This window comes from Lutra lutra, chromosome 14 (assembly GCF_902655055.1).
Source record: "Lutra lutra chromosome 14, mLutLut1.2, whole genome shotgun sequence".
Classification (NCBI taxonomy): domain Eukaryota; kingdom Metazoa; phylum Chordata; class Mammalia; order Carnivora; family Mustelidae; genus Lutra; species Lutra lutra.
This window is the reverse complement of record NC_062291.1, coordinates 4,623,665-4,651,190: the sequence shown is the minus strand read 5'-3', so window position 1 is coordinate 4,651,190 and position 27,526 is coordinate 4,623,665. Positions and strand designations below refer to the sequence as shown.

Genomic DNA, 27,526 nt, shown 5'->3' with positions numbered 1-27,526 from the left:
GAGCTTGCAGAGAAGTTTAAGTGCGAACAGGAGTGGGGGGCCTGGGGAAGCCAAGGGCAGAGAGTTATTTTATTTTATTTTAAAATTTTATTTACTTATTTGACAGACAGAGATCACAAGTAGCCGGAGAGGCAGGCAGAGAGAGAGGAGGGAAGCAGACTCCCTGCTGAGCAGAGAGCCCGATGCGGGACTCGATCCCAGGACCCTGAGATCATGACCTGAGCCAAAGGCAGAGGCTTAACCCACTGAGCCACCCAGGTGCCCCGAGAGTTATTTTATTTTATTTTTAGAGAGAAAGAGTGTGAGTGAGTGGGGTGTATAGGGAGTCAGAGATAATTTTTTAGAATTTATTTGTTTGAAAGAGCGAGAGAACTCGCGCCGGGGAGGGGCAGAGGAAGGAGGGAAGGAAGCAGACTTCCCACCGAGCAGAAAGCCCAACACAGGGCTAGGTCCCAGGACCTACAGATTACGACCTGAACCTAAGGCAGAGGCCCAACCCACTGAACCACCCAGGCGCCCTGGAGAATCTTAATCAGGCTCCACGCTCAGTGCCTGCACTTGAGCATGACCGTGGGGCTTGATTTCACAACCTTGAGATCCTGACCTGAGCTGAAACCAAGAATCGACACTTAACCGGTGGAGCCACCCCAGTGTCCCACTCCAGATGGAGAGTTTTACAAAGAAGGAAGGACACGTGATGTTTTACGCCTAGAAATGTCCAGTAAGATAGACCGAGAAGGATCAGTTGTCTGTTATTTAGGAAGTCACAGGTGGCTGCGTCCTGCACTGTTCTGGGCAGGCGTCGCTGCAGATACCCAGGGAGTAGGAGTCAAGTCCCAGCAAGTAGGAGTCAAGGGCCTGGGGTTGTCAGACACTCACAGCCTTTTCAAGAAGCTGTGCACAAAAGGGCAGAGTGAGCACAAGGAGGTGAGGAGCAGAGAGCAAGTTTTCAGTTCGGCAAAGATGGGAATCTTGCCACTCGCCAGTAGGAAAGAGCTCCTCTGGGGAGTGTGACTCCTGAACCAGATGTCAGGAGGAGTGAGACCAGAGCATCCAAGGGAGCTCAGCTTCAGGAGAACGGAGAGGGCAGAGGCGAATGTAAATAAATCGGTAGTTGAAGGGTGGGAGCACTAGCCAATTCTTGCCTGATAGCCCCAGTTTTCTCTAGGAAGTAGTGGTTGGCATCATTTGCCTAAAGGAAATGGGGGACGGATAGTAAAGATTTGTGTCTCTAAATTTTCATATGCTTTCACAAAAGGTGAAAACCCTTTTATCTATCTGTAAAAGATATACCTAGATTTCATCAATTATAAGTAAAAAACGTGATTCCTTATGAAAGAACCCATTTCCAAATTTCACCAGAAAACACTACCCATTGGCCATTAAGAATACCCAAATTTAAAACCCTGCCCGACATCCTTGCTGTTTTCTTAATTACCGAAGTATAGTCGACAGACAATGTATAGTTTCGGGTGTGTAACTTAGACAATGCTATATATTATGCAGTGTTCACTACGGTCACCGCCTGTCACCCTACGAAGTTACGACGGTGTAACTGACCGTGTTTCCTATAGCGTACTTCTCACCTCTGTAACTTACCTATTTCACAGCTGGAAGTTTGTACCTCCTCATCCTCCTCACCTACTTCGTCCGGCCCCTCTCCACTCCCCTCTGGCAACTACCAGTTTTTTTCCCCTGTATTTAAGAGTGTATTTCTGGTTTTTCGTTTGTTCATTTGTTCTGGTATTTCACATACCAGTGAAACCATATGCTGTTTGTCTTTCTCTGGTTTATTTCACTTAGCATCATGCCCTCAAGCTCTGTCCATGTTGTCACAAATAGCAAAGTTGTTCTTTTTTTATGAGCATGTAGTATCCCACTGTATATATATACTTTTTTAGTTGAGCTATAATTACCGTGTAGTGCTGTAGTGGTCGCAGGTGTACAAAGCCACGATGCGGCAATTGCGTACATTACTCAGTGCACATCAAGATAACTGTACTCTTCATCCCCTTCACCTGTTTTTCCCATCCCCCACCCCCTTCCCCTCGGGTGACCATCAGTTCTCTGTATTTAAGAATCTTTTTTTTTTTTTTTTGGTCTCTTTTTTTTATCTGTTTAGTTTCTTAAACTCCTCATATGAGTGAAATCATATGGTATTTGTATTTCTCTGATTTATTCCACTTAGCATTACAGCCTCTAGATCAATCCATGTTGTTGCAGATGACAAGATTTCATTCTTTTATGGCCGAGTAATATTCTAATAACACACACACCACACACACACACACACATACACCCCTACACACCACCTCCTCTTTATGCATTCATCCATCGATGGACCTTTGGGTGGCTTCCATATCTTGGCTATTGTAAATAATGCCGCAGTAAACACAGGGGTGCATGTATATTTTCAAATTAATGTTTTCATTTTCTTTGGGTAAATACCCAATCTTCCTCCCTGTTTTATTTACTGCTAATTATTTTTTTTATTTTTATCTTGATAATTTCTCATTGCACCTCTCTTCTACTTACTAAATTAATCATTGGGATGTTTGTTCATATTATTTCCCTTGTCATGAAGTATTCCCACCCTATCCATCTTCCCCATTCCTATCTCATTCAAATTAATTCCTTTCGAGTAAGATTTCTGAATGTGCCGAACTCTCCTTATAGTTTTAATCAAATGAAGATAGCTTTGGTGTTTTGAGTTGTCATGGTAATACCTTCTTGCATAGATATGTAAGCTGTATAAGCCAGAAAGTAAAATACCAGTTTCTGATTCTGTGTGGATGGTACATGTGTATTTGTATTGCTTCCTGAGACCCTTTACATAAAGTCCCAGTAACAAATGTGGGAAGCAGGTCATTTGTCTCCTAAAACTGGTGAAGGCACTTGGAGGGGACAGCGCATATCACTGCTGTGTCACCCTACACGGTGAGTGTGACCTGTTTGTCTTTCATGAATTGATTCTTGTACAATTCAAATAACGTAAAAACTACATGGCTTTCTTGTTTTTTACTGTAGATTTTTGAGGGTGTAAATTTTGTATTATAAATGGCGGAGGGGTGTGAGTCCAGAAGCTCAGGAATTTGGATTTGCCCTTTGGAGGTCTGGCCTCTGAGACCTGCTGTGGAGGGAACAGAGTCCCCGTGTATCTGGTTCACTTTCCTGGCTACCGGCTTGTGGATTGGGGTCCACGTCAGCCTCACGATGACCAGCAGAGAGACTCAGTGGGGAATGAGCTAGGCCGCCCTCCGCCCTGGGCTGAACAAGGCTAGCTGTCCTCACAGAAGCCAGAAACAGAGGAGAGCTCCATCTGCCACAGGGTTGAAATGATTTCCTCTCCCCGGGATGCTGTGGCCTGAGGCAGCTGGTGCTCTGACCACCTAGACCAGCCTCTCCCCCTCCTCACAGAGAAAAGTAGTCAGAGATGGGCAACGGCATTGCAAGTATACCTTCCAGATTACCCTGTTCTGGGGGAGAGCGGGTCTCTCCCCCGCCACGCACGGACAGAAAGAGGGGCGGCCACTGCCCCGGTAGCAGACTCTGAGGGTGGGCAGGGCCCACAAAGCAGGCTCAGGAGGAGCCGTTCACCACCACGCAGCGGTGGCGGGTAGAATCTGTGCAAACCCAGCTGGTCTGACCCAAAACCTTAGCCCTCGTGGGAATACACTTCATTCCCCATGGTGCTCCCTTTGTCGCCAGGGTCCACGAGAATGTCGCACATTCATCATGATGGGACCTGGGGATCAGCTTTCTCTTCTTTGTATGTGTTGCTTAGGGATCTGATTGTAGATTTAAAGACTACAAAGAGGTAGAAGAAAGCTCAGTCTTGGAAGTATCCCCGGCTTAAGACGAGATGGGCCCCTGGATTGTTTTTCAGTTCAACTCACTTCCTCTGAGATGACAACGTTTTTCCATTGGTCCCAGGAATAATTATTTATGGAAAAATCACTTGACTTGAAAAATGGGGATACTGGCCTGTATTGCTGTTTATTATTATTTACGATCTATGTAGAAACAAAGCTAAGAGTTGCTGCCTGAAAAGAAAATTGATAGATCATGTCTAGTATCTGGAGTCCAAATCAGCAGCTTTTGAATTAAAGGGGGGGATATTCTTATTACATGCACTTAAAAATAACTTGATCAATGGCTGCTCTAAGTGGTTTTTGTGTTTCTTTCAGATGTCGCCCATTTAATGTGGTTTGAAAGACTCTATGTTTGGCTTCAGTGTTTTGAAAAATATATCTTGTACCCAGCAATAATTTTGAATGCCCTCACTATTGATGCATTTTCAATCAGCAATTACCGGAGACTCGGTACCCAGTAAGTGGATAACGGTTTATTCTCATCATGCTTTCGATCGCAATGATTTCCAAATCCAGTGAATTTTCCCTAAACAGGCTGCAGCAGAAGCCAATGTACATTGACTCGTTCACTGGCCACATGCAAGGAAGCCACGGCGGTCTTTTACTCAAGCTCACTAGAGCTTGATGGTTACTGTAGAGGGACCGGGCTGAAAAGGAAGGTAGATCTGCTTGAAGTGATATTGTGAGTAAATGACAGTCAGTCTGAAAATCCTCCTGCAAAAGCTTAGTCAGGGAGCTTTAATAAGATGACGGAAGCACAGCATGATTCTGGGGGCTCCTGGAGTTCTCCCATCATGCCCAGAGCTTTTATGAGCAGCCCCGTGTCATTTCATTTAGCAAATACTCTATCATTTTGGGCTTGAGGGAGGGGGGATTAATCACTGTCACTGCTCTCTCTGCATCTATCAGAGGCCTTCCAATTAAAAAAAAAAAAATGGAGCTTGGAGGCACCATGCCATCAAGATGCCCCCATGTTTTGCAAAGCGTTAATGATTCTCAGTTGAGTTATCTTTCATATATTAAAATTAACTTTGAATTTGCAAATGGAAATCCTATTCAATAATTGGTGGGTTTGTTGTTCTGACAAAAGGTTGAAGTTTCTGGTCAAGTACGTTCGAGTAGGAGAGGGCAGAAGAGGTTCTTTCTTGGATTTGGTTATTAAGTCATGTTACTTAAACATTATGCGCCCAAGTCAGCTCTCATGCATGACCCCAAGCATGTTAATTCAGAGCCCCTCCTCCTTTCAGGATGTGATGAGGACAAATTAATTAATATTTGCCAAAGATTGAGCAAGGCATTTGAATACTCTGTTGGACTTTGAGTAGATTCGTAGTCACACAGAGAAGACACTAAATGAAATGATCATATGACTTTGTCTTTATCAGACTTTGCTTTCCTTGCAGTTCAGACTTGTTGCCATTAGACCAGGGCAAGTCATGTCCTTTGGTATTTAAAATCCTAGACTCCAGATCCAGGGCTGAAAATCAGTCTCACTGGATAAAGAACACAGACGACAGGAATGTAGCCCTCTTGCACAGTGTAGATGGGACTCAATCCAGGAGATGCCTCCCCACCCAGAAGCATCAATTGCTTTTCCTAGTGACAGGTGTCTCCAGTATGCACAATGTTGGCTGACCCCAGTGACCTCCCGAAACAAAGCCAAGCCTCAATTTCTAGAACAAGGGCTCACGATCAACACCAGAATGGCAAAGAACATAGCAGTGCTATCCCCGGGGTAATGAGCTGAAGGATTTAGTCATTGCCTTCCAACATCAGGACTGGGACCCCACGCTAAGCCTGCCAGTTGAGACCCAGCTGTTCTGGCTGTTGGCAGAGGACAGATGCAAGGGTTGGGAATCAGGCAGAGTCAAATAAACAGTTTGGAGAGAGTCCAGATTTCGAGTAATAATACCCTTTATCCCCCGCAATTTTTTCCTGACCCTTAAATCAGAAAGTAGCGTCTTAGCTATGTACCTCCAAATATTCTCAAATCCCACATGATAACAGTAGAATTACTCTCCTTAGAGCCTCAAACCGATGATTCCTTTGTATTCCTGAAGCATCCATCAGAAGGCTTAGACAGTAATTTCAAGTGCCCCACTAGACCCCCTGCTCCCAAGCAGAACAGCGGGACCTTCTTTGTCAGTTTCACTTTTTTCAGTACCTAGAAACCTGTTTCCAATACGGAAACCTCGCCCCCACCCTGGCTGCGTTGAGAACCACTGTACCAGATAGTCAGGTAGCACGTCTTCAAAAACCGGACTGTTTCTTATTTAACTTTTAATACCAACTCCCTAGTAAGTGGTAGAAGGCTGGGTGGATGGAGCACTGAGTAAGTTGTGGTATCTTTTTAGGTCCGTATATTTCCCAGCCTGATCCAAATGGGGGCTTTGCAGCTGTCCCAGCCCATGTTCACTGGTTGCCACATAAGCCTTTATTAAACCTTCAGCTGAGCCTACAATCATCTGTGAATGACTTTAACTGTAACCATTACAGTTGCAATGTTGCAAAGGCTGTAAACATCAGCCCTTAAGACCTTCCATAGTCTTAACCAGTACTCATTAATAAACATAAAGTGAAGGCTTTTCATTTGAACCATGGTTACAGAGAGTTAGAGTTGACCCTCAGTCTAGATTTGGCCTGAATAACCCAGAAAAATCACCACTCCTCCCTAAAATACCAAATACCCCTTATCTTGAGATGGCTTGTCATTAGGCTTTGGTATCCCATCCTGATTCTTTTTTTTTTTTTTTCTTTCAAGATTTTATATATGAGATAGAGAGAGAGAGAGAGAGAATGCATAGGCTGGGGGGGTAAGCGGCAGAGGGAGAGGGAGAAACAGGGAGAGCAGGGAGCTGGACACGAGGCTCGATCTCAGGACCCCGAGATCATGACTTGAGCCAAGGCAGACCTTCACCAACTGAGCCACCCAGGCCCTCCTCCCACAGGGATTCTTGTACTCTGGGCTGTTGTCAAAAGCAACTGGACCCAAAGTCATATTTTTATATTGTATTTTTGCCAGGGGCATTCGTTGTCCACCGGAAAAGAAAGATGGGGTATGGAGCAGTGTTCAACCTTGCTGCGGGAACCCTGAAGGTTTTGTGCCAAAGTTATAGGAAAACATTCCTTCTCAGCCCAAATCTGTGTGTAACCAAGGGCTAGTTTTTCTCAGAGGAGCCGTGAGCAAACCTCACCGGGCACGTCCAGGAGCAGAGTGAAGGCAGTTGCAGCCCCGGGTCTGAAGGCACGTGAGATACCACATGGAGGCAGGCGGAATTGCCAACGTTCAATCTTTTTGGCAACAAAAATATCAATTTTGCACCTATTAGGTGCAAAGACTTTTTTTTTTTAAACATTTTATTTATTTATTTGAGAGAGAGAGAGAGAGAGCATGAGCGAGGAGAAGGTCAGAGGGAGAAGCAGACTCCCCATGGAGCTGGGAGCCTGATGCAGGACTTGATCCTGGGACTCCAGGATCATGACCTGAGCCGAAGGCAGTCGCGTAACCAACTAAGCCACCCAGGCGCCCTGGTGCAAAGACTTTAACTTTGCACTTTCTGAACGCCCTCACCCCGGGAGAGGATGACAATGGTGCCGATGAAGGTCCAGAGCTAGGATCCTTCCAGCTCAGGGAAACTGAGGCATAGCTGCAGGTTTCTGTATTTAGCCAGAGAAAGAAAACCTCTCTCTTCTAAGGGCAATCATTCTCCGGAACATATTCCCATTACTGTCTTTTGAGTTCCGAAGTAGGATTTTATAAGGGGGCGGGCAGGAATCTGCCTAAAAGGGCAAAGCCTCCCCTCAGAAAGGACACAGTTGGTCTGTCAGGCCCTTCTGAGCTGTTCTTGACCTTCCAAGCTCAAGGTAGGCAGAATATTCACTGTTGACCTTGGCACCTGCTGGAGTTGTGCGCATAACGCACGCTCCCACCGGACTCCCGCGACAGGGACACCCAGGAGTCCAGGCCCCAAAGCAAAGTCCTGGTATCTCTTTACCAGACTCCTTTGGTGAGTTCCTTCACGAAAAAGGTCAGTGCCATGTGGGGAAAAAGTCAATGAGATCATTTTCAGCAGGGAAAAAAAAAAAGGGAGCCCAGAGAGCGTATGTTCATTGGGGGTAATAAATATGATGAAAAATGGGCACCTGGGTGGCTCAGTGGGTTAAGCCTCTGCCTTTGGCTCGGGTCATGATCTCAGGGTCCTGGGATCGAGCCCCGCATTGGGCTCTCTGCTCAGCGGGAAGCCTGCTTCCTCCTCTCTCTTTGCCTGCCTCTCTGCTGACTTGTGATCTCTCTCTCTCTCTTTCTGTCAAATAAATAAATTAATTAAACATTTTAAAAAATAAATTCTTTTTTTAAAAAAAGCGTAACCTGGGGAGACACTAGGGTGGGACAACGTACTCTGTTTCTGCTGGCATCCAAGGGAGCCCCGTGCCCTTGTGAAGGACCGGGGACTGTGAAAATCATGGGGCAGAAATTTGCTGCTCCTCGTGCTGTGCTCGAGTTCCCCGGAACTGAGTTTCAATCCTCGCTCTGCCCCGTGAGACCTCAGACAAGGGACCCAAACTCTGAGACTGTGTTTGCTCCTTTGACAAATGTGGATGACGACAGAGCCCCCTCCCCCGCGCCCCCCTGGTAGTTGCAGCTTGGCACAGTAAATGCTCACGAAACCGTAGCTGGTACAACTCACCTGAGAGTCCGCAGCAGTCCTTAACCGCGTCCTTTCTCGCCCTTCCGACAGCTGGGACGTCTTCCTGATGACCGTGGCCGGCATGAAGCTGCTGCGGATGTCTTTCTGCAACCCGGCTCCCCAGTTCGTTCACCTGGGCTTCACGGTCATCTTTTTCCATTTTGACTGCAAAGAGATTTCAGAGAGTTTCTTACTGGATTTCTTCATGGTGTCCATCTTATTTAGCAAGGCAAGTGAAATTCTCTGTTTCCTTCATTTTAAAATTTGAAGGGTGTGCTTCTCGGCACAGGTTTTAAGAATTGTAAACGTTTTCTTAAAAAAAAAATTACGGAACGAAATTAAATTGAATTACATATGCGTGTCACGCTCCTGCTTCCGTTTTAGGAACATTTCCCCGTGGAATACGAATATGCCATTTGCCAAAAATCACTAATTAGAAGGAGTTAGCCATTAGTGTTGCTAGAAATTTTGAAATTTTATGATCTTCGTTTCTGTTAACAATCTCATTATAAAACTTCCCTAGACCTCGAAACACTCTGAATTAAAGATTAGCCATCAGGCCGAGATTTTTTTGTTTCAAATCAGCTAGCATTTGAGGTGATGCTTGTGACCCGGTGCCCGAAAGCCAGGTCCCTGGGAATATTTTCATTCTCTTGGCTGGTGTCAAATCAACATTTCATCTGTGGTAATTGATACTCTGGCAATGAGAAGTCCTAATCACAATCCAGGCAAATATGCGGGGACGGGGTCTAATGTCCACCATGGCGGGGGACGGGGCTCAAATCTCTGGACACTTGCCCGGGTGTATTCTGAGCATCTCACAAAGCCAAGGTTTGCAAACAGAAATGGAAGAGGATTTGGAGGAGCCCTTGGGAAATGAGCTCTGATGCGCTGACTCACTTCACATCTGGCTTCCTCATGCGCTGTTTCCTGAGGCAACTGCTGGTTTCTGCCCTGAGCATCACTCAACCAACCCCTCCCTGCTTTTGGTTAACACTTTGTAAATTTTAAGGTATTTTTTCCTGCACTTCATTTCTTCTTCTTCTTTAATATTTTATTTATTTATTCAACAGAGAGATCACAAGTAGACAGAGAGGCAGGCAGAGAGAGAGGAGGAAGCAGGCTCCCCGGTGAGCAGAGAGCCCGATGCGGGGCTTGATCCCAGGAACCTGGGATCATGACCTGAGCTGAAGGCAGAGGCTTAACCCACTGAGCCACCCAGGCGCCCCCATTTCTTCTTTTTTTTTAAACCTCTTTTTGAATCAGTTCTGTTCATTTTCCTCTTTATTATTTCTCCTTTCCTTCTACTTCTCTCTCTGCTTGTTTTAGGTCACAAAATCTCAGAACTCTCCCATTCCCTAACGATGCCCCATGAGTAATTACCGTCATGCTATCAGGCACGCGCCGTTCTTCCTAGAACCCTGGCGGAGCACTGAGTTTTCAGCTGCCTGAGTCCCTCCTTGTGTCATTTGTCACTTGCTCCGGCCGTTACTTCTACCGCATACGTCATATTCCAGAACCCTCGCCTTGGTCCTTTTCCCACAAACGTTTTTTCTCTCTTTGTCTGAGTTCTGTTTGGTCTTGATAAATTTATCCCAGTCCTCTCATGGTTCAAATAACAGGCTTCATATTCTGTTTTCTTTCATTATGTATGAATTCCCTTTATCTCACATAATAAATGTGAAACGATATCCTATGATTTTTAAAGCATTTATGAAGTTCTTCTAAATAATTTTACCACTCACAGGGTAAGAGTTTATTATCAGATGCCAAATGGGTCCGGATATATTGAATTCCTGACTTGGGCATTATTTAATATTTTGACGTGGTGATATTTTTGGCCCTTTCTGAACCTCAGTTTCTGATAAAATTGAAAAATAAGGTTGGCACTCTCACCTGGGTGTTGCGAGGAGTAATTAATACAACTCTGAAAGAAGTCTTTAAGTAGAATGCTGTTTCCAGATCCCAGGCAGAATTTGTAGAGCCACTGTAAGCTGTGAAAGAGAAGTTACACACTGTTTGGCATGGGAAGGGGTGTGGCAGGTTTGCCACACTGAACTCCATCTAAGCGTTGTCCTGTAAAGTGAGACGTCCCCGTGATCAGGACCGTGGCAGAGAGGAGGGAGGGTCTCCCTGTAAGATTCTGAAGAGCGTGGTTTCCAAGGGATTGTACATTTGCTGCAGGAGGAGTGATTTTCATTTCCCTGAGCATGGGCGGCCTTTCCCTGCTGACACCTGCTGCTGTCCTGTGCGCGATGGAGAGGGTGGGACCTGGGACTTGACGGGACACAGTCTGAAACTAAACCCGGACAAACTTAGTTGCCACTGGCATTTGACTTTCACCTGCTGTAATATTTTTGAAGTACAGGTTCCAACACTAATAATTTCAGACACAACTCTAGTAGCTGCATTCCTGTTCTCTCTAGTTGAGGGAGGATTAGTCCGTATGATTTAAATAGTTTGCTTTTAGGTCGGGGATAAGAACAAAAGCGAGAAACATCAGTGTATGATTTAGAGAGTTAGTCTTGACACATCCCTAACTCCCTCTGATGCCTGCTCAGTGTCGATCTTCAGAGAGCTGGGAACAGTGCATTTACTGGAATGAGAAACAATAGAAATATGCAGTTAAAGAGAAAGCATTTGAGATCTTCCTGGGGGAAAAAAAAAGCCAACAGAAATTAGTGACATAAGACCGTGGAGGCGATGAGAAGACCCACAGTTAATGTTTCCTGTAAATATTCTGCCTGCAAATCCCAGCTAATGTTTCCTGTCCTTTCTCATCATTTAAATATACCTTTTAAAAAGTTGTGTCTATTAATACGTTTCCTAGAAACCCCATATATTGTTCTTACTGGCCATAGGGCTCCCCAGGGTTATTCACTGCACGGTATGAAATTTCATTTGTCCCACAGTCTCAGCAAAGCCCCACTGGTGATGTGTCGTCCCATCCGATCGGTGCAGATATCTCTACCCTTTTGCCCAGCCCTGCTCCCATTCTGCTAAACTGAGAGGCACTGTTAGCTGGACAGCCCACCCCGCAGGAGGGCTGCACAATTAATGAAGACGCACAGAAAGGGCATCCAGCTCCTTCAGGAGCTGCCGGAATAGGGGACTCATTATTGTTATAAGTCGTCGGCCCCTAATCCTTCAGTCATGATGAGTAGAAAGAAAGGGGAGGCCAGGTTAGAGGGATGTGATCTCTAGATCACAGCTCTGCTTCACTGAGCTCCTGAGTCCCTGGAGATCTGAAGCTGGATGTTGGCTCTTCTCCGCAGCCAGACCTCATGGAAAATGGGACCTAATGAGTTCCAGGGCCAGAGCCCAATGAGAAAGAAATTAGCATGGACTAGGAGGGAGAGACATTCACCGTGGTGGTGTCCTGGGCTCCTCCTCACCTTCCCTGGAGATCCCATCCAGAGCTGCGTGAATTCAGGGCACACGTCCTTTGGGAAGTCAGGCCGTCCTTCCCCACTTCCTCATTTTCCCAGTCCTTTCCTTCTTTTCATTCTGTGCCACCGGTCAGCCTTCTCTTTCAGGAATTAACTACTGTAATTAATCTATCATGTTTCCGGTGTGTCTAGGTCCAGGGTGGTGGGGCGGGGGGGGCACGCTTTAGGTACAGACGTTATGATAGGAACACAAGACGACAAAACTGCTTTCATGCTCTCCCACTGGTTTTGAAAAAGTTCCTAGAAACCATCCTGCCTTGACGTTTTTAGGGATGCTTAGTTGTAGAAACAGGACTTGAAAAAAATCCAGCCAGAGGATAATTCTGCCAGCCTTTCCAGAATGCGTTAAGTATAAAATCCTACAAGCCACTGGTGCCACATGGGGGCTAGCTCTCGGACCACCTAGCAAATGAGCAGTGCTGGGTGAAGCTGTTTTTCTACAAAGCTCTAGGAATAATCACAACCGAGCCAGGATGTGCAGCTATGTCAGGATGACTGTGGTGGTTTGAAATCAGAGTTTCGAAATGGCATTTTCCTTATTTGCTGTATGGAGGTAGGAAGTCCTCCATTAAAAACTGAACCTCTTGTTTGGAGATATACGCTTTTACAGAGGCATTTTTTCAAAATAGTTTATCCAACAAAGTAATTGTTCATTTAATTCGCATCCCTTAAGTGCCAGACATTGTACTAGACCCAAAGATTACTAACGATTCGAATGATAGCCCGTCCTCACTTTGTGCTTTCCTTGCACTTGACACGTCATTGACACGTTTAATCCTCATCGCAGCTCCGTGGTCAGATGCTCTTCTGGGTACAGATGAGGAAAGAGGTGCACAGAATTTAAGTTACTTGCTCGAAGATCTCACAGTTCAAAAATGGTAGCACAGGATTCTTCTCTGAGGCTGTCCTTTGTGACTCTGCCTCCTGCACTTGGGGACTCTAGAAAGAAGGCACAAAGATAAGGAGATAATTACAATAAAATGTGATAGGGCGCCTGTGTGACTCAGTGGGTTAAGCCTCTGCCTTCGGCTCAGGTCCTGATCTCAGGGTCCTGGGATTGAGCCCTGCACTGGGTTCCTTGCTCAGTGGGGAGTCTGCTTCTCCCTCTGTCCCTCCTCCTCCCTCACCCCCTCACCCCCGCTCCTGCTCTCTGTTTTGATCTGTCTCACTCTCTTTCTTGAATAAATAAAAAACGTAATAACAAAGTGTGCTAAGGAAGGTGACCATGGCAGAGAACTTCAAGAGGGCACAGAAAAACGGTGCCCAGCCCCACCCTGGAGAATCCGAAACAACGATGATTATTACCTGGAGCTTTGAAGAGGGAGGGAGTGGGTCAGGCAAGGAAACCGGGGAAAGGTGAGCTGTGCCAGGGGAACTGCATGTGCAGAGTCACCGAAGCAAGAGAGTTGGGCATGTTCTGGAACCACAAGACCCTTGGCAAGCGTGAACACTTGGGGGAGAGAGTAGGGAGGGCTGAAGTGGCAGGTTAAGAAGTCAGATCGTAAAGGGCTGAGCAGGCTGTGCATCTGGGTTTGGACTTCATTCCTTCTTTGGCGGAAGGTTGCTGAGTGAGGAGTAACAGGCTCAGACATGCATTTTAGGAACATCTCTTTGTGGGAGCTGGAGTCTTGGAAACTGGGTAGGACAGGATCACGCTCGTGCAGGTAATGAGAGCTTGAACTGCAGCTGCAGAAGTGAGACAGAGAAGGGGACAGTCCCAGCAGGAGTCTGGGAGGCAGAGCTGGTCAATTTAGTGACCAGTGGGACATAGGGAAGTGGACTGTGGGAGGAGGAGCCACAGCTCAGAGCTTTCGGATCGCTCCTCTATAAATTAGTGCTGCCACTAATGAGGGGGGCAGAGACAACAGGGGGAGAAGAACGTTGGTTCTCGATGTGCTGAATTGTGGAATGAGAAGCAATGAAGACACAAAGTAATGACCTTGGGAACGGGATTTGTTACCATTTAAATATTTTAATTTGTGTAAGTAATGCATTAAGATATGCTCATTATAATAAAACTAGAAAAACAGTGAGAAAATCAAAGAATGTCTATCTTATACACAGTCTTGTCTTCTTACCCCCTCCTCTCCCTAATGATAACCATGGTAAACATTTCAGAATAATTCCTTCCATTCTTTCTCCTGCAAATTCTCATACGCACACACACACACATTTCAATAGGATCATTCTTTACACATTTTTAACTTCCTTTTGTTGCTTAAAAATATATTTTGGAGAATTTCCATGACAATACATCTAATATGGCCTCCTCCTTTTGATGCCTGCGTATCATAATTTGATGAGATATTCCCCTACTGATAAGCATTTAGTCCGTTTACAGATTTTTTTCCCCCCTCTGGTAGTTGGGACTTCTATGTTCATGAACTCCAGAAATCTACATGGCTTAATGAAAAAAGAGATTTTAATAGCTCACATAACTGATTGAATGATCCGAGGCTTTAATCATGGCACTGAAATTCTGTTTCTATTTCTCCTTGGCATCCACATGCTGGCTGTCCTTCTCTCCTCTGTTGGCTTCATCTGTAGGCCGGCTCTGTCCACATGGTCTAATCGTGGTCACTAGCAGTTCTAGATGTACAGCGTCCTCACACCCAGTAATCCCAGAAAGGAGAGAAGGCGTCTTTCCTAATAACCAGTCAATGTTCTTGGGGTGAGTCTCATTGACTCCCTTGGTGTCATGTGCTCATTCATGAACCAAGGACGATGGCCAGAGGTATGTGCATCCTCTAGTTAATGAAGCCTAGACTTTCTGTCCCTCCTTGAGTCCTAACCAGACTTAGCCTGAGAGTCAGGGAGGGAAGAAAGGCTAGACAAGAAGTGTCTGATGCTACTGCATCCAACCACACAATGATCAAAACTAACATCCCAGTGTTAGAAAACACAAGAGTGTCTCAGAAACATGGATTCCTATGATGGGAGTTGCTGGTTGGATAGTCTCAATAGAGAATCCTTGGAAAAGATTTACCTCCCTTCCAGCAGGAATGACCAGCGTGCATGTATGTATGTACGTATTTATTTATTTATTTTTAAAGATTTTACTTATTTGATGCAGAGAGAAAGCACAAGCAGGGGGAGCAGCAGGCAGAGGGAGAGGGAGAAGCAGGCTCCTTGCTGAGAAGGGAACCCAATGTGGAGCTCTATCCCAGGACCCTGGGGTCATGACCTGAGCTGGAGGCAGATGTTTAACCAACCGAGCCACCCAGATGCACGAAGGGATGACCAGTATTAAAGAAAGAGGTAGGAGGAGGGACTCTTGAAACAAGATAAAATAAAACAAGATAAAATACAACAGGTAAGCAAGTAGGAAATGGCACGTGTCAAGTTTTATTGATCTTTTTCATAACTCTAGAATCTTCAGCAAGGTCATTTCACAGTTTCCTCTCTGCTAGACAAGACTGACTCCTGTAATAACATCAACCCATAAGGCCTGGAGTGTTCTTTATGCCCTGCAATGTCCTGTCTTCAAGGAAATGAAGTCTGTTGTGATAAAACTTTTCAAATCCTCTGCAGCTTTCTATAGGAAATCTATCTGGATCACCTACAAGATCCTGGATATCATTTAAAAGTATAGACAAGGAGAAAATGGTGCGAGAGAAAAAGAGAAGGGAATGAGTGGGAAGAAGGTTACAGTCCAGTAGAACCTTTAAATTCAACTAAATTTGGCAGGTGGTTGGTTGGCTAACTGAAAATCTTAAGCAGGAAATTGTAATAAATGATACCTACATGGCTCTCTGGTAATTTTATAATAGCATAAAACTTACATGTGAACTCTTATTACCAGTGTTTTGAAGACTTTACTTTAAGCGAGAATCTAAGAATGAGAACTCTCTGGTCTTATTCCATGAGCCATGCCCAGTATGTGGTTTCTAGGGTGTTCCATTCCCATTTCTGATTTTTAAAATTCTACTTAAAACGAGAAGGGAAAGTTACCTGTGAAACAGTCTGAGAGCAGTTCACATTTTCTTTGTTCCCAGATCTCTTCTCATTTTATACCTAAGTCTGCCACAGTATATTTAGCGACGTCTTCCTCACGTCGTCAGCGTTCAATTTGGCTGTAATAGAAACCCCCATCTTCCGTCTGTACTCACAGCGTTTGTACTCACACTGAATCAGCTTCTACAATATTTAATTGAGTAAAAATCCATTATGCCAACAGGTAAAACTGATGTAGACAGTTTGGGCAACCAGCATAACACCTCCTGCTAAGCATTTAGCTTAAATGGCGGGATTGATCAGGAGTGTAATAAAAAGGAATTAAAAAATATCTTACTGGCCTGAAAGAAAACATTACTGGCCTTCAGTGTTCTGTGGGTTGTGGGATTCATCAGTAAGTTTTACAGTGCAGATGTAAATATCAGTCTGGAAGTTATTTAGGTGGATCTTATTGATTATTTATTTGAGAGAGAGTGAGCAAACACATGCACACGCATGTTGGGGGGAGGGGCAGAGTTAGAGGGAGAGAGAGAATCTTAAGTAGGTTCCACACCCAGCACAGAGCCCAACATGGGGCTTGATCTCATGACCCTGAGATCACAACCCTGAGATCATGACCTGAGGCAAAACCAGGAGTTGAATACTTAACCCACGTTGCCAACCAGGCACCCCAATTAGGTGGATATTTAAAAGAAAGTGTCCTTTGATAAGATAAGTAGGGGGGAGTTATATTTGCTTGTTATCAGTGTTATCATTTGCATGTTATCAGTGTTCTGGGAGGTGCTGTGCCCAGACTGAAGGAAGGGGGCTTGCAGGATCTCATCACACGGCATGGAGGATTTAATTCAGCAACTATTATGTACCACCTATTAGGTATGCTGCCTAAGGAACAGAGGTGCTTTGGCAGAAATGCCCTTGTAGAGACAGAATATCTACAAACAGCAAGGACTTAAGTTTCCTCCTCTAGCACTCTAAAATTCTGATTGCTCAGAGATCAGCCTTTGGAAATACACCCAGTATCTTTCAGTTTTCACCTCCTGCTGCTGCCGCCACTTTGGTGCGAGCACCCCCCCACACACACCGTGTTACGGCCGTAGCCTTCCAACAGGCCTTCCTGCCTCTGTCCCCACTGCCTCGGCCTGTTCTCAGCAGAGGGCATCAGAGGAGTTTGTTTTACATCAACTTATTTCAGAAATTTTAGATTCATGGAGAAGATGTAAAGATAGTACAGAGTTCCCACACACCCTACTCTGTTTCCCCTATTACTCACATTTTATGTTGGTATACTACATTTGTCCCAGGTAAGGTACCAAAGTTGATCTGTTACTATCAATGGAAGTCCATACTTCATCAAATTTCCTTAGTTTTCTATGTCCCTTATCAGTTCCACCCAGAATACCTTACTGCATTTAGTTGCCTTGTCTCCTTAGGCTCCTCTCGGCGGTGGACATTCTGCTGTTTTGTTTTTGAAGTTAGCAGTTTTGAGGCATATTGGGCAGGTATTTTGTAAGATATCTCTCTGGTACAGTCTGTGTGATGCTTTTCTGTTGATAAGACTGGAGTTACAGCTTTGGGGAAGGAGGATGACGGAGGTACGGGGCCATTCTCATCATCGTTTCAAGGATTCATGCTAGGAGCATGCCTTATCCCTGGTGATGTTGACGTTCATCACCTGGCCGAGGTTTTTCCACTGTAAAGTTGCCCTTTTGTGAATCTTTCTAGATTGTGTTCTTGGGAGGAAAAATCACTATGTGTAGTCCACACTTGAAGAGTAGGAAGGTATGTGCTACTTCCTTGATGGGAACGGAAACAATAATAAGTTATTTGATTTATTTTGAAAATTAATTTATTTTTCTGCATTAGAGATTTGTCTATCATCTATCTACCTAGTTTTTATATCATTGTGGACTTGTATATATTTATTTCTCATGTTGGTTAATAATACAATATTACTTTACTCATCTTGTCTCCTTTGGTTCTTTGGAGCTCTTTCAGTTGACTTTTGTGTCCCTTTGACATAGCCCCATTTGTGTGTGTGGTGTGTGTGTGAACAGTTTCTTACCTCCTGGCACTATAAGATGTTCTAGGGGTGTCTTGCATATTTCCTGCCCCAGTCCTAAAATCTGCCATTTCTCCAAGGGAGTCCTGCTTCCTTTTATTAGAGAATGGTATTTAGAAACCAAAATCTGGACTTGAGGTGTGTCCTTGATTCTTGAGTGTCATTGATCCCAGGCATATCAGCCAATAGAGCAAGGAAATATGTGTGTGTATACACGAGTATCATGTATATCCACACATCTAGAGATAATCCTGTATGTAACCCCTTGTATCTACATTAAGCTAAACATGAGTGCATACTGGTATCTCCAGATCGAATCTATGACCAAAGGGATCATTCTGGCCGGTTCCCCTTGCTTACTATTACTTCCCACTCCATCAGTGAGAAACCTGGCCTCTGTCATCTGTCACTCATTTACTTAACTGTTCACTTCTAGTGTGCCTGTGTATTAGTTTCAAAATGGTTAACCTGCATCCCACGGGAAACAACCTTATCACCTAGAGCACAGTGCTCATGGGCAATGCTGTTCCTTTTTGCCTTTAGTCTTCTGGATTCCACTCATTTTCAGAGTCACTTGAGTCAGCACCTTCTACCTCCACCTCCATTAGTGAGGTTGTTTCCTTTATTTGTACTACAGCTACATTGCATTCCACTTGGGGGTCCCCCAGTCTCCTAGATGATATTTTTAAAAATTTGCATACGTTACATTTTCTCACATTATACATTTCTATGGAATTTAACAAATGTATAGTGGCATGCATACATTATTAGAGTATCTTACAAAATAGTTCAATTGCCCTAAAAACTCCCCTGTGCTTCACTTATTCAATCCTTCCTCCCCTTCCCCAAACTCTGGCAACCAGTGTTGTATTTATTTATCCCTGCTTTCGTTTTGCCTGTTCCAGCATGTCATGTAATTGGAATCATACACCTTTTTGGATGGGTTTCTTCCACTTAGCAGTATATATTACTGATTTTTTTTTTAATTTTTTTATTTTTTCAGCATAACAATATTCATTATTTTTGCACCACACCCAGTGCTCCATGCAATCCGTGCCCTCTACAATACCCACCACCTGGTGCCCCCAACCTCCCACCCCCCACCCCTTCAAAATTCTCAGATCGTTTTTCAGAGTCCATAGTCTCTCATGGTTCACCTCCCCTTCCAATTTCCCTCAACTCCCTTCTCCTCTCCATCTCCCCTTGTCCTCCATGCTATTTGTTATGCTCTACAAATAAGTGAAACCATATGATAATTGACTCTCTCTGCTTGACTTATTTCACTCAGCATAATCTCTTCCATTCCCGTCCATGTTGCTACAAAAAACTTGGGTATTCATCCTTTTATATTACTGATTTTATCTGTGTCTTCGCATGGCTCTGGCTTGACAGCTCATCCCTTTTTAACACTGAATAGTATTCCATTGTGTGGATGTTTATCCATTCACTTATTGAAAGAAATCTTGGTCATTGCTTGTTTTTGCTGATTACAAATAAAGCTGCTATGAACATTTGTCTTCAGGTCTTGTGTAGACATAATTTTCTATTAGGTGGGATAAATACCTGATTGTTAAATGGTATAAAAGTAAGTTTAGCTTTGTATAACAGCACCAAATTATCTTCCAAAGTGCTGTCTGTTGTTCTGCATTGTTGACACAAGGTTCCTGTTGTTCCTTCACCTCAACAAAAATTTTTGGATTTTAGCAATTCAGCAATTTAGCAATTAGGAATTTAGCAATTCTAGTAGATATTTACAGTGCTCTCTCATTTTAATTTTCATTTCCCTAAAGACATGCTGACTATATATCTTCTTTATTGAAGTGTCCAGATTTTTTTTGCCCATTTTTAAATTGGTTTATTTTCTTATTGCTAAGAGTTCCTTGCATACTGTGGATACAAGTCCTTTATTAGTTACATGCTTTCTGGGCTTGTCTTTTAATTCTACTAATAGTGTGTTTTTCAGATCTGTCATGTTCAGCTGGAATAGAGAGGTTATTTATTAAATTTTTCTGTCCTGCTAGGCTGCCTGTTTTCTGGTCATTCAATTAGAGAAACCAGACTTTGTTTTTATTTTTATTTTGGATTTTTTTGTCTATGCTTCTTGCCATTTCCGAGTTGCTGGCTTGCTTAAGTCTAACTCTGTGAAATACATGGTCACAAGAAAATCCAGGAAATTCACTACCATTGCTTTCCCCAGATCCTGGGGTCTTTAGTTTGTCTCCCCTTTTCTCTCCAATGTCCAGAATCTTCTTAGGTTCATTTAATAAACCATTTCTAACATTTTCAGTTATATTTAACAGGAGTAATAGGGAAAGATGTGTTCTTCCTGTTCTCTAAAGTAGAAGCCTACAATGTATATTTTAAGCTACTCTAAATCCATCATTAAAAAACGCTATGCTGCTTCATTTTCTAACCCCGATACCTTTTGTCAGAGTATTTTCAATTTCTCCCTCTATTCCTCTGACATGGAAGTTACTCATTTATTTATCCATATTTTAAAATCACCCAGTCCATTATTCCTATTATTTCTTTAAACAAAAAGTCATATTTCATATCAATTGAAAATAAGAATAATAAATATTTTCTTTTACCTTCACTTATTCTTTTCTGATCCTCTTTCTTTATATAGATTTAAGTTTCTGACCTGTATCATTTTCCTTCAACGTGAAGAACTTTCAACATTTCTTGCAGGGAAGGTCACCTAGTAATGGATTTCCTCAGTTTTTCTCTACAAAATCTTAATTTTTTTTCCCCTTCAATTTTAGAAAACAATTTTGTAGGCTGTAGAGTTCCAGGTTGGCAGGATTTTTTTCCATCAACACTTTAATAAAGAGTTCACTCCACTTTCTCCATGCTTGCATAATTTCTAATGAGAAATCTGCTTCAATTTCTTTGTTCTTCTATAGGCAAGGTGTTTTTTCCTTCTGAGTTTCAAGATTTTCCTCTTTTTTGGCTTTCTGAAGCCTGAATATGACATGCTTAGGTGTGTGTGTGTGTGTGTGTGTGTGTGTGTGTGTGTGTTCAGTCTTACTTGGTGCTCTCAGTTTCCTGGGTTTGTGTTTCCATGTCTGTCATTAATTTCAAAAGTTCTTGGCCGTTATTTAAATATAGATTCTGCTCTTTCTTCTTTCTCTGGTGTTACATTTATGCATATGTTACACCTTTCCTTATTGTCCTGTAGTTCTTGGATGTTTTTGTTTTATTTTTCTGTTCCCGTTTCAGTTAGAGATCTTTCTATCAACATATCTTCAAACTCACTGATTTTTTTGCTTGACCGTGTCCTGTCTCTTGATGAGCCCAATAAAGGCATTCCTTGTTACTGTTACAGTGTTTTTATTTCTAACATTTCCCTTTGACCCTTTCTTAAAGTTTCCATTTCTTTGCTTACATTACACATCTGTTCTTGCATGCTACCTGCTTTTCAAATAAAGTTACAGACATATTAATCATAGTTATTTTTGATTCCCTGTGTGGTCATTCCAACATCCATGTCCTATCTGAGTTTGGTTCTGCTGCTTGCTTTGCCTCTCCAGACTGTTTCTCTTTGCCTTTGGGCACACACTTAATTTTTTTGTTGAAATCAGGACATGTTGTATCAGGTAATAGAAACTGAGGAGACTAGGTCTTCAGTGTGAGCATTTCTGTTAGTCTGATTAGAAGAGGGACTGTGTTTAATGTCTGTTCTAACTGTAGGTCCCAGAGGCTTCAAGTTTTTCTGATGTCCTTGTTTCTGTCTCCTCTTGATTTTTGGCTTTCCTAAAAACTCCCCCTCAGAGAGAGTCATGTCTGTAACAGTAGCTGTATCCTAGTGTTACTATTACCGGATCTTTGTTGGTGCACTGGTAAGGCATGGGGTAGGAGCAATGGTCTGTTATTTTCCAGTTAAATCTTAGTCTCTTATTGGGCCTGTGTGTCAGGACTGGGATCTTCATAAGTGTTTCCAGAATGGTATAGCTTTTTTCTCCCCATACACTCTACTCCATTTTCTGGGAGTAGCATTCTTGCTCTGTTTCCTTAAAGCCCTGACTCTCTTACTGTTTTTTCCTTGTTTAGGTGGGGTAAGTTAGAAGGGGAGAAATTCCCTTCCCTTAGCCAAAATAAGGCTCAGGCAAAGCCCTTCACACTGTGGTGGGCCACTGGGTTTCACAGTGGTTAATTTCCTCCCCCTTCGAGGCCCATGGGGAGATCTCTCTTGGCTCTTCACCATGAGAAATGGCTGGGGATTCTAGGGTATGAAAGTGTGGAGGGCCCCCTAAGACTGTGGTGCCCAGGGGCTTCTAAATTTTGTGCTACTCCACACTCAGCCTCTAAGAGTTTGCTAGAATAACTGTTTAGGTGTCCCTACCAGATCATGGCTCCAGCAGCTTCTGCCCCAGATGAGCAGGTCTCATTGAGCCTTACAGAGAGGCAGCTCTCCCTGGGACGTCAGTGGTCTGATGGCTCTAAGAAATATTGATACTCTGTCCATTTTGCTTTTTCTTGTTGCAAAAGTGGAAATAACACCTCTCCATATTTTTTCATGTTGGAGCTAAAACTAGAAGTCCCTTGAGTTTTTCTTCTAAAACACAAACTGGATCTTGCCCCTGCTGAGAACTCTGACATGGCTCCCCCTTTCACATAGAGCAAAGGTCAGGTCCCTTACACAGACCCACTGATTGACACCAGCTGGGTTCCCTTCGCTGGTCTCGCCTCCTGTCCTCTTCTCTTCCTGTTTAACCCAGTTCTCCTTAGCATTCCTCCACAGGAATGGTGCGAAGCATGCTCTCATGTAGGGCCTCTTGCTCTGGCTCTCGCTTCAGCCTAAAAATGCTTCTCCCCACATGTCCTCTGGATTCCCCCATTAGCTCTTTCCTGGCTGGACTGAGATTTCACCTTCTCAAATCAGACCCACCCTGACTACTGACAGCATTCACCACCTCCTAACATGCTCCCTCGCTGACTTATTTACGCTTTTAGTATCCCTTCTGCTACAATGTAAATTCCACAAGGGGTAAAGATCGTTGCCTGCTTTGTGTACCAATGTGTCCCAATTTCCAGATCAGGGTCAAGCACACAGTAGTGAGCTGCAAACCTCTGTGTGATGTTGAATGTTTCTCCCGTGCACTGGCTCCTGGGTAATTTAGCCAAAGTCACTCTCTCTGCGGGTGACTTGAACTCGGTCCCACTCTGCCCAAGGACAGGAGTACAGAACTGTTTGCAGGAGGTTGATAAAACCACTTCAGAAACACAGCCTACCTCCCAGGCTCTCAGGGATCCATGGTCACTTGTTGCCACTCGGGACGGTGCGGGAGAAGAATTTCACAAGCCATGCACTGCATCTAGAAACAAAGAATATGGTCCAAGGTGTTCGTGTTCCCAAAGCGACTGGAAACCCCACAAATGGTGGGACCATGGGTGTGCTTGTTTGTTTCCTGCGTCCTGCAACATCTAACAAAATGCCGGGTCAGAGTGATCACTCAACACGTATAAATGGAAATCAGTGGAGAGCTGAGAGATGGGAAAACTGTGTTTTTTTTTTTTTTTTTTTTTTTTAAATGAAGTCTAAGCTTGGATGTGGTGATTGGATGACATTTTATTTTTCTAGGGAGATGATGATTCACAGAGCAGGGGCAGGGGGTTATGAGGGAGGAGGGAAGGTTTTAGACTGAGCATATGGGTCACGTAGAGTTCTCTCCTCGGGCTTTTCATGGTGTGCATTTTTATTTTCTTGGCTTCCTGTAAATCTGTTGAGCTGAACACATGGCCAGCAGGACTGGCTTCTCTGCTGTCAGTGGTTTGCTTTGTGCTCTCGAGTCAGCTGAGCACCTCTTGCAAAGTGGGGGGTAAATCACAACCCACCTATAGCTGTAGATCTCTCTCAGGGGTGACGAGCTGATGTCATCCAACTGGCCAGCTCTTAACTGTGTCATGTCACGGCTGGGAGGTGCCCGAACAGTCCCAGACATCCTTTAGTTGAGATTTATAGCCTAACACATCAACTTTCTTGTCTTCCCCTCCCCAGTACATCACCCACACATCAAAGGGACGAGTTTCCCTTAACTCAAACCATGCAAGTTACTATAATTTATTTCCAGGGAAGTGATGTAGGGCTGAAATGAATGCTAGCAGCGACTCAACCTCTACCTTCAAATTAAGGATTGGTTTTTCCTCCCTCTTTGGGGCCGCAAGCCTGGTATGCACAAGTTACACCTTTTTTCCACTTCAGGCTTCTTATAATCTCCCATAAAAGTATACTATAAAAAAATATATGGACTTAATAATGTTCAAAGATCTATATAGCTAAGTGTGTCCCTGTTAATGTGTTAGAGAAGTATTTACAGGCTCCCATTTTTTAACTGTATTTTTTATTTATTTATTTTTGCGAGAGAAAGGTTGAGGGGGAAACGATAAGGAGAGGATCAGAGGGAGAAGCAGACTCCCCACTGAGCAGGGAGCCCGAGGTGGGACTCAGTCCTCAGATGCTAGAATCATAACCTGAGCCAAAGGCGGATGCTTAACCGACTGAGCCACCCAGGTGTCCGCTCCCATTTTTTCTCTCTCTTTTTTTTAAGTCCACAGCTTTCTCTCCTGAAGGAGGCTGCTTGCTGGCTCACTGTTGCAGTCCTCCCATCAGGGCAGTGGTGATGTGCCTTCATTAAGCCAGAGCACTGAAGAGCCACTGCTGGTCAGTCTTCACAGGAATGGTGAAAGAATGTGTTCCTAGGGCACACAAAACCTATGTGAGCGGCTTCAGAGAATTCAGGAGCGGTGACAGTGCTGGACTTTCCTCACTGAAAGAATTTTTTTTTTTTAAGATTTTATTTATTTGACAGAGATCACAAGGAGGCAGAGAGGCAGGCAGAGAGGGGGCGGGGAAGCAGGCTCCCCACTGAGCAGAGAGCCCGATGCGGGGCTCCATCCCCGGACCCTGGGATCATGACCTGAGCCAAAGGCAGAGGCTTAACCCACTGAGCCACCCAGTTACCCCTGAAAGAATTTTGAAAACCTCTCCTACTCAGCAGTTGGGAGTGCCCTCCTTAAAATGCTTCCCAAAGGGAGGACTTAATTTGGTTGCATCAGGCAACATTTTCCTTACAGGGCTGAACACTGGCATTTGCCATCCTCTCCTGTGGGAGGCTCCTGGTGCTACAGAGGTAAATATATGAATCCACAGATTCCAAATCGTGTCTTTTAACAGGTGCCCATATTTAGGACAAGAACTTTGAGATCACAGACTTTCCCATTCTTTCTTTCCTTAACCTATCAATTTTGGAAATGCTTTTAGATACTCAGTAATATTTTTTTTAGTTTTTAATTTTAATTCCAGTTAGTTTACATTTAGTGTTCTATTATTTTCAAGTGTATGATATAGTGATTCAATAGTTCCGTACAGTACCTGGTTCTCATCACGACAAGCACACTCCTTAATCCCCAATATCTATTTAACCTACCCCAAACCCCTTCCTCTCAGACAACCATCTGCCTGTTCTCTGCTATTGAGAGTCTGTTTTTTGATTTGTCTCTCTTTTTCTCCCCTTTCTTCATATGCTTTGTTTCTTAAATTCCACATATGAGTGAAATCATGGTATTGTCTTTCTCTGACTGACTTATTTCATTATACCCTCTGGCTCCATCTATGCCATTGTGGCAAGATTTTGTCCTTTTTTAAGGCTGAATAATATTTCATTATATGTATACATACTATGTCTTCTTTAACCATTCATCAGTCAATCAGGCTGCTTCCATATCTTGGCTATTGTAAATAATGCTACAATAAACATAGGGATTCATGTATCCCTTTGAATTAGTATTTTTGTATTTTGGGGGTACATACCCAAGTGGTGTGATTGCTGGGTTGTAGGAAAGTTCTATTTTTACCTTTTTGAGGAAACTCCACCCTGTTTTCCACAGTGGCTGTTCCAGTTTGCATTCCCACCCACAGTGCACGAGTGTTCCTTTTTTCCCCACATCCTTGCCAAAACCTGTTCTTTCTTGTCTTGCTGAGTTTAGCCGTTCTGACAAGTATGAAGTGATATCCCATTGTGGTATTGATTTGGATTTCCCTGATGAGGAGTGTTGCCGAGCATCTTTTCATGTGTCTGTTGGCTGTCGTCTGGATGTCTTCTTTGGAGATACATCTTCATGTCTTCTGCCCATATTTTAATCGTATTATTTGGTTTTGGGGTGTTGAATTTTATGAGTTCTTTATATATTTTGGATACTAATCCTTTATTGGATATGTCATTTGCAAATATCTATTCCCATTCCATAGATTGCCTTTTAGTTATTTTGATTGTTTCCTTCACTTTGCAGCAGCTTTTATTTTGATATATTCCCAATAGCTTATTTTTTGCTTTGGTTTCCCTTGCATCAGAGAAGTATCTAGAAAAAATCTGCTATAGTTGATGTCAGAAAAGTTACTGCCTGTGTTCTCTCCTAGGATTTTCATGGTTTCAGTTCTCATATTTCAGTCTTTCATCCGTGTGTGTGTGTGTGTGTGTGTGTGTGTGTGTGTGTAAGAATATTTTCTTTTTTGAATTGGCTCAGTTTTATCTTCGTGTTTCAGTTTAGGTCATTTCTGTTGACTTATACTAAATTTCATCGATCATTCCCTTGATTGTGTTAGTATGATGAGCTTGCTGAAAGCATTGTGTCTCTGTCACAGTGTTTCCATTTCCATCATTTCTGTTTGAGTCTTCCTTATATAGTTTCCATCTCTATGCTGAAATAATCCATCTACTCTTTCATATTGTACACCTTTTTCTGTTACAGCCCTTAAAATATCATCATCTTTTAAATTTCCTGTCAGATAGTTCCAACATAAGTGTCATATAAGAGTCTTGCTTGGATTGTGATTTGTCTTTTCGGAGCATATTTGTTCTTGCCTTTTTGTAGATGTCATACTTTTTTTTTGTTGAAAGCTAGACATCTTGTGGAGGACCCAAGCAAGTAAAGTAATAGTTTATATGCCTAGAACTAAGCACAAATTTCCTTCTGCCAGATTTTTAGTGCAGGGGTGTACCTTTTGTCTGTATCTCAGATCCTGCTTACTCTGGCTTCAGTTATCATGTACAGAGTAGAAGGGGGGTTGTAGTCTGGCATCCCCCTCTATGCATTACTAGGGAGCCCATTGGAGACCATGTGCCCACCCCAGTGGTCAAGGTCTAGTGAATATACTGAATTAACAGCCACTGCACTGGCTCTGCATGATGTCTTAGATAAGTATATGAAATTTTCTTCAGCTGTGGTTTTAAATTAAATTTTGCAATCTAGATGTCTATCAGTAGTGTAATGATTCAATAGGCTGTTTAGCCAAACAATGGAGTATTAGCCAGCTAATTAGGAGTTAGGTAGAGCAATTTGTACCAGTGTTGGATATATAAGGTAGAAACATCAAGTTTCTGGGGCACCTGGGTTTCTCAGTCAGTTGAGGATTGAATCTTGACTTTGGCTCAGGTCATGATCTCAGGAGCCTGTGTCGGGCTCCGTGTACAGCAGGGAGTCTACTTGAAGATTGTCTTCCTC

The 27,526-nt window shown here is 43.5% G+C and overlaps 1 protein-coding gene across 2 annotated transcripts in view; it reads left to right on the top strand.

Annotated features, from left to right (window-relative positions):
• PCNX2 (pecanex 2) overlaps positions 1-27,526 on the top strand; it is a 280,264-nt gene that overhangs the window by 157,356 nt on the left and 95,382 nt on the right. For both annotated transcript variants that reach the window (XM_047702153.1, XM_047702152.1), the window contains exons 20-21: positions 4,188-4,329; positions 8,612-8,789. In XM_047702153.1, the coding sequence (XP_047558109.1) occupies positions 4,188-4,329; positions 8,612-8,789 (320 nt within the window). The remainder of the gene's footprint in view (positions 1-4,187; positions 4,330-8,611; positions 8,790-27,526) is intronic.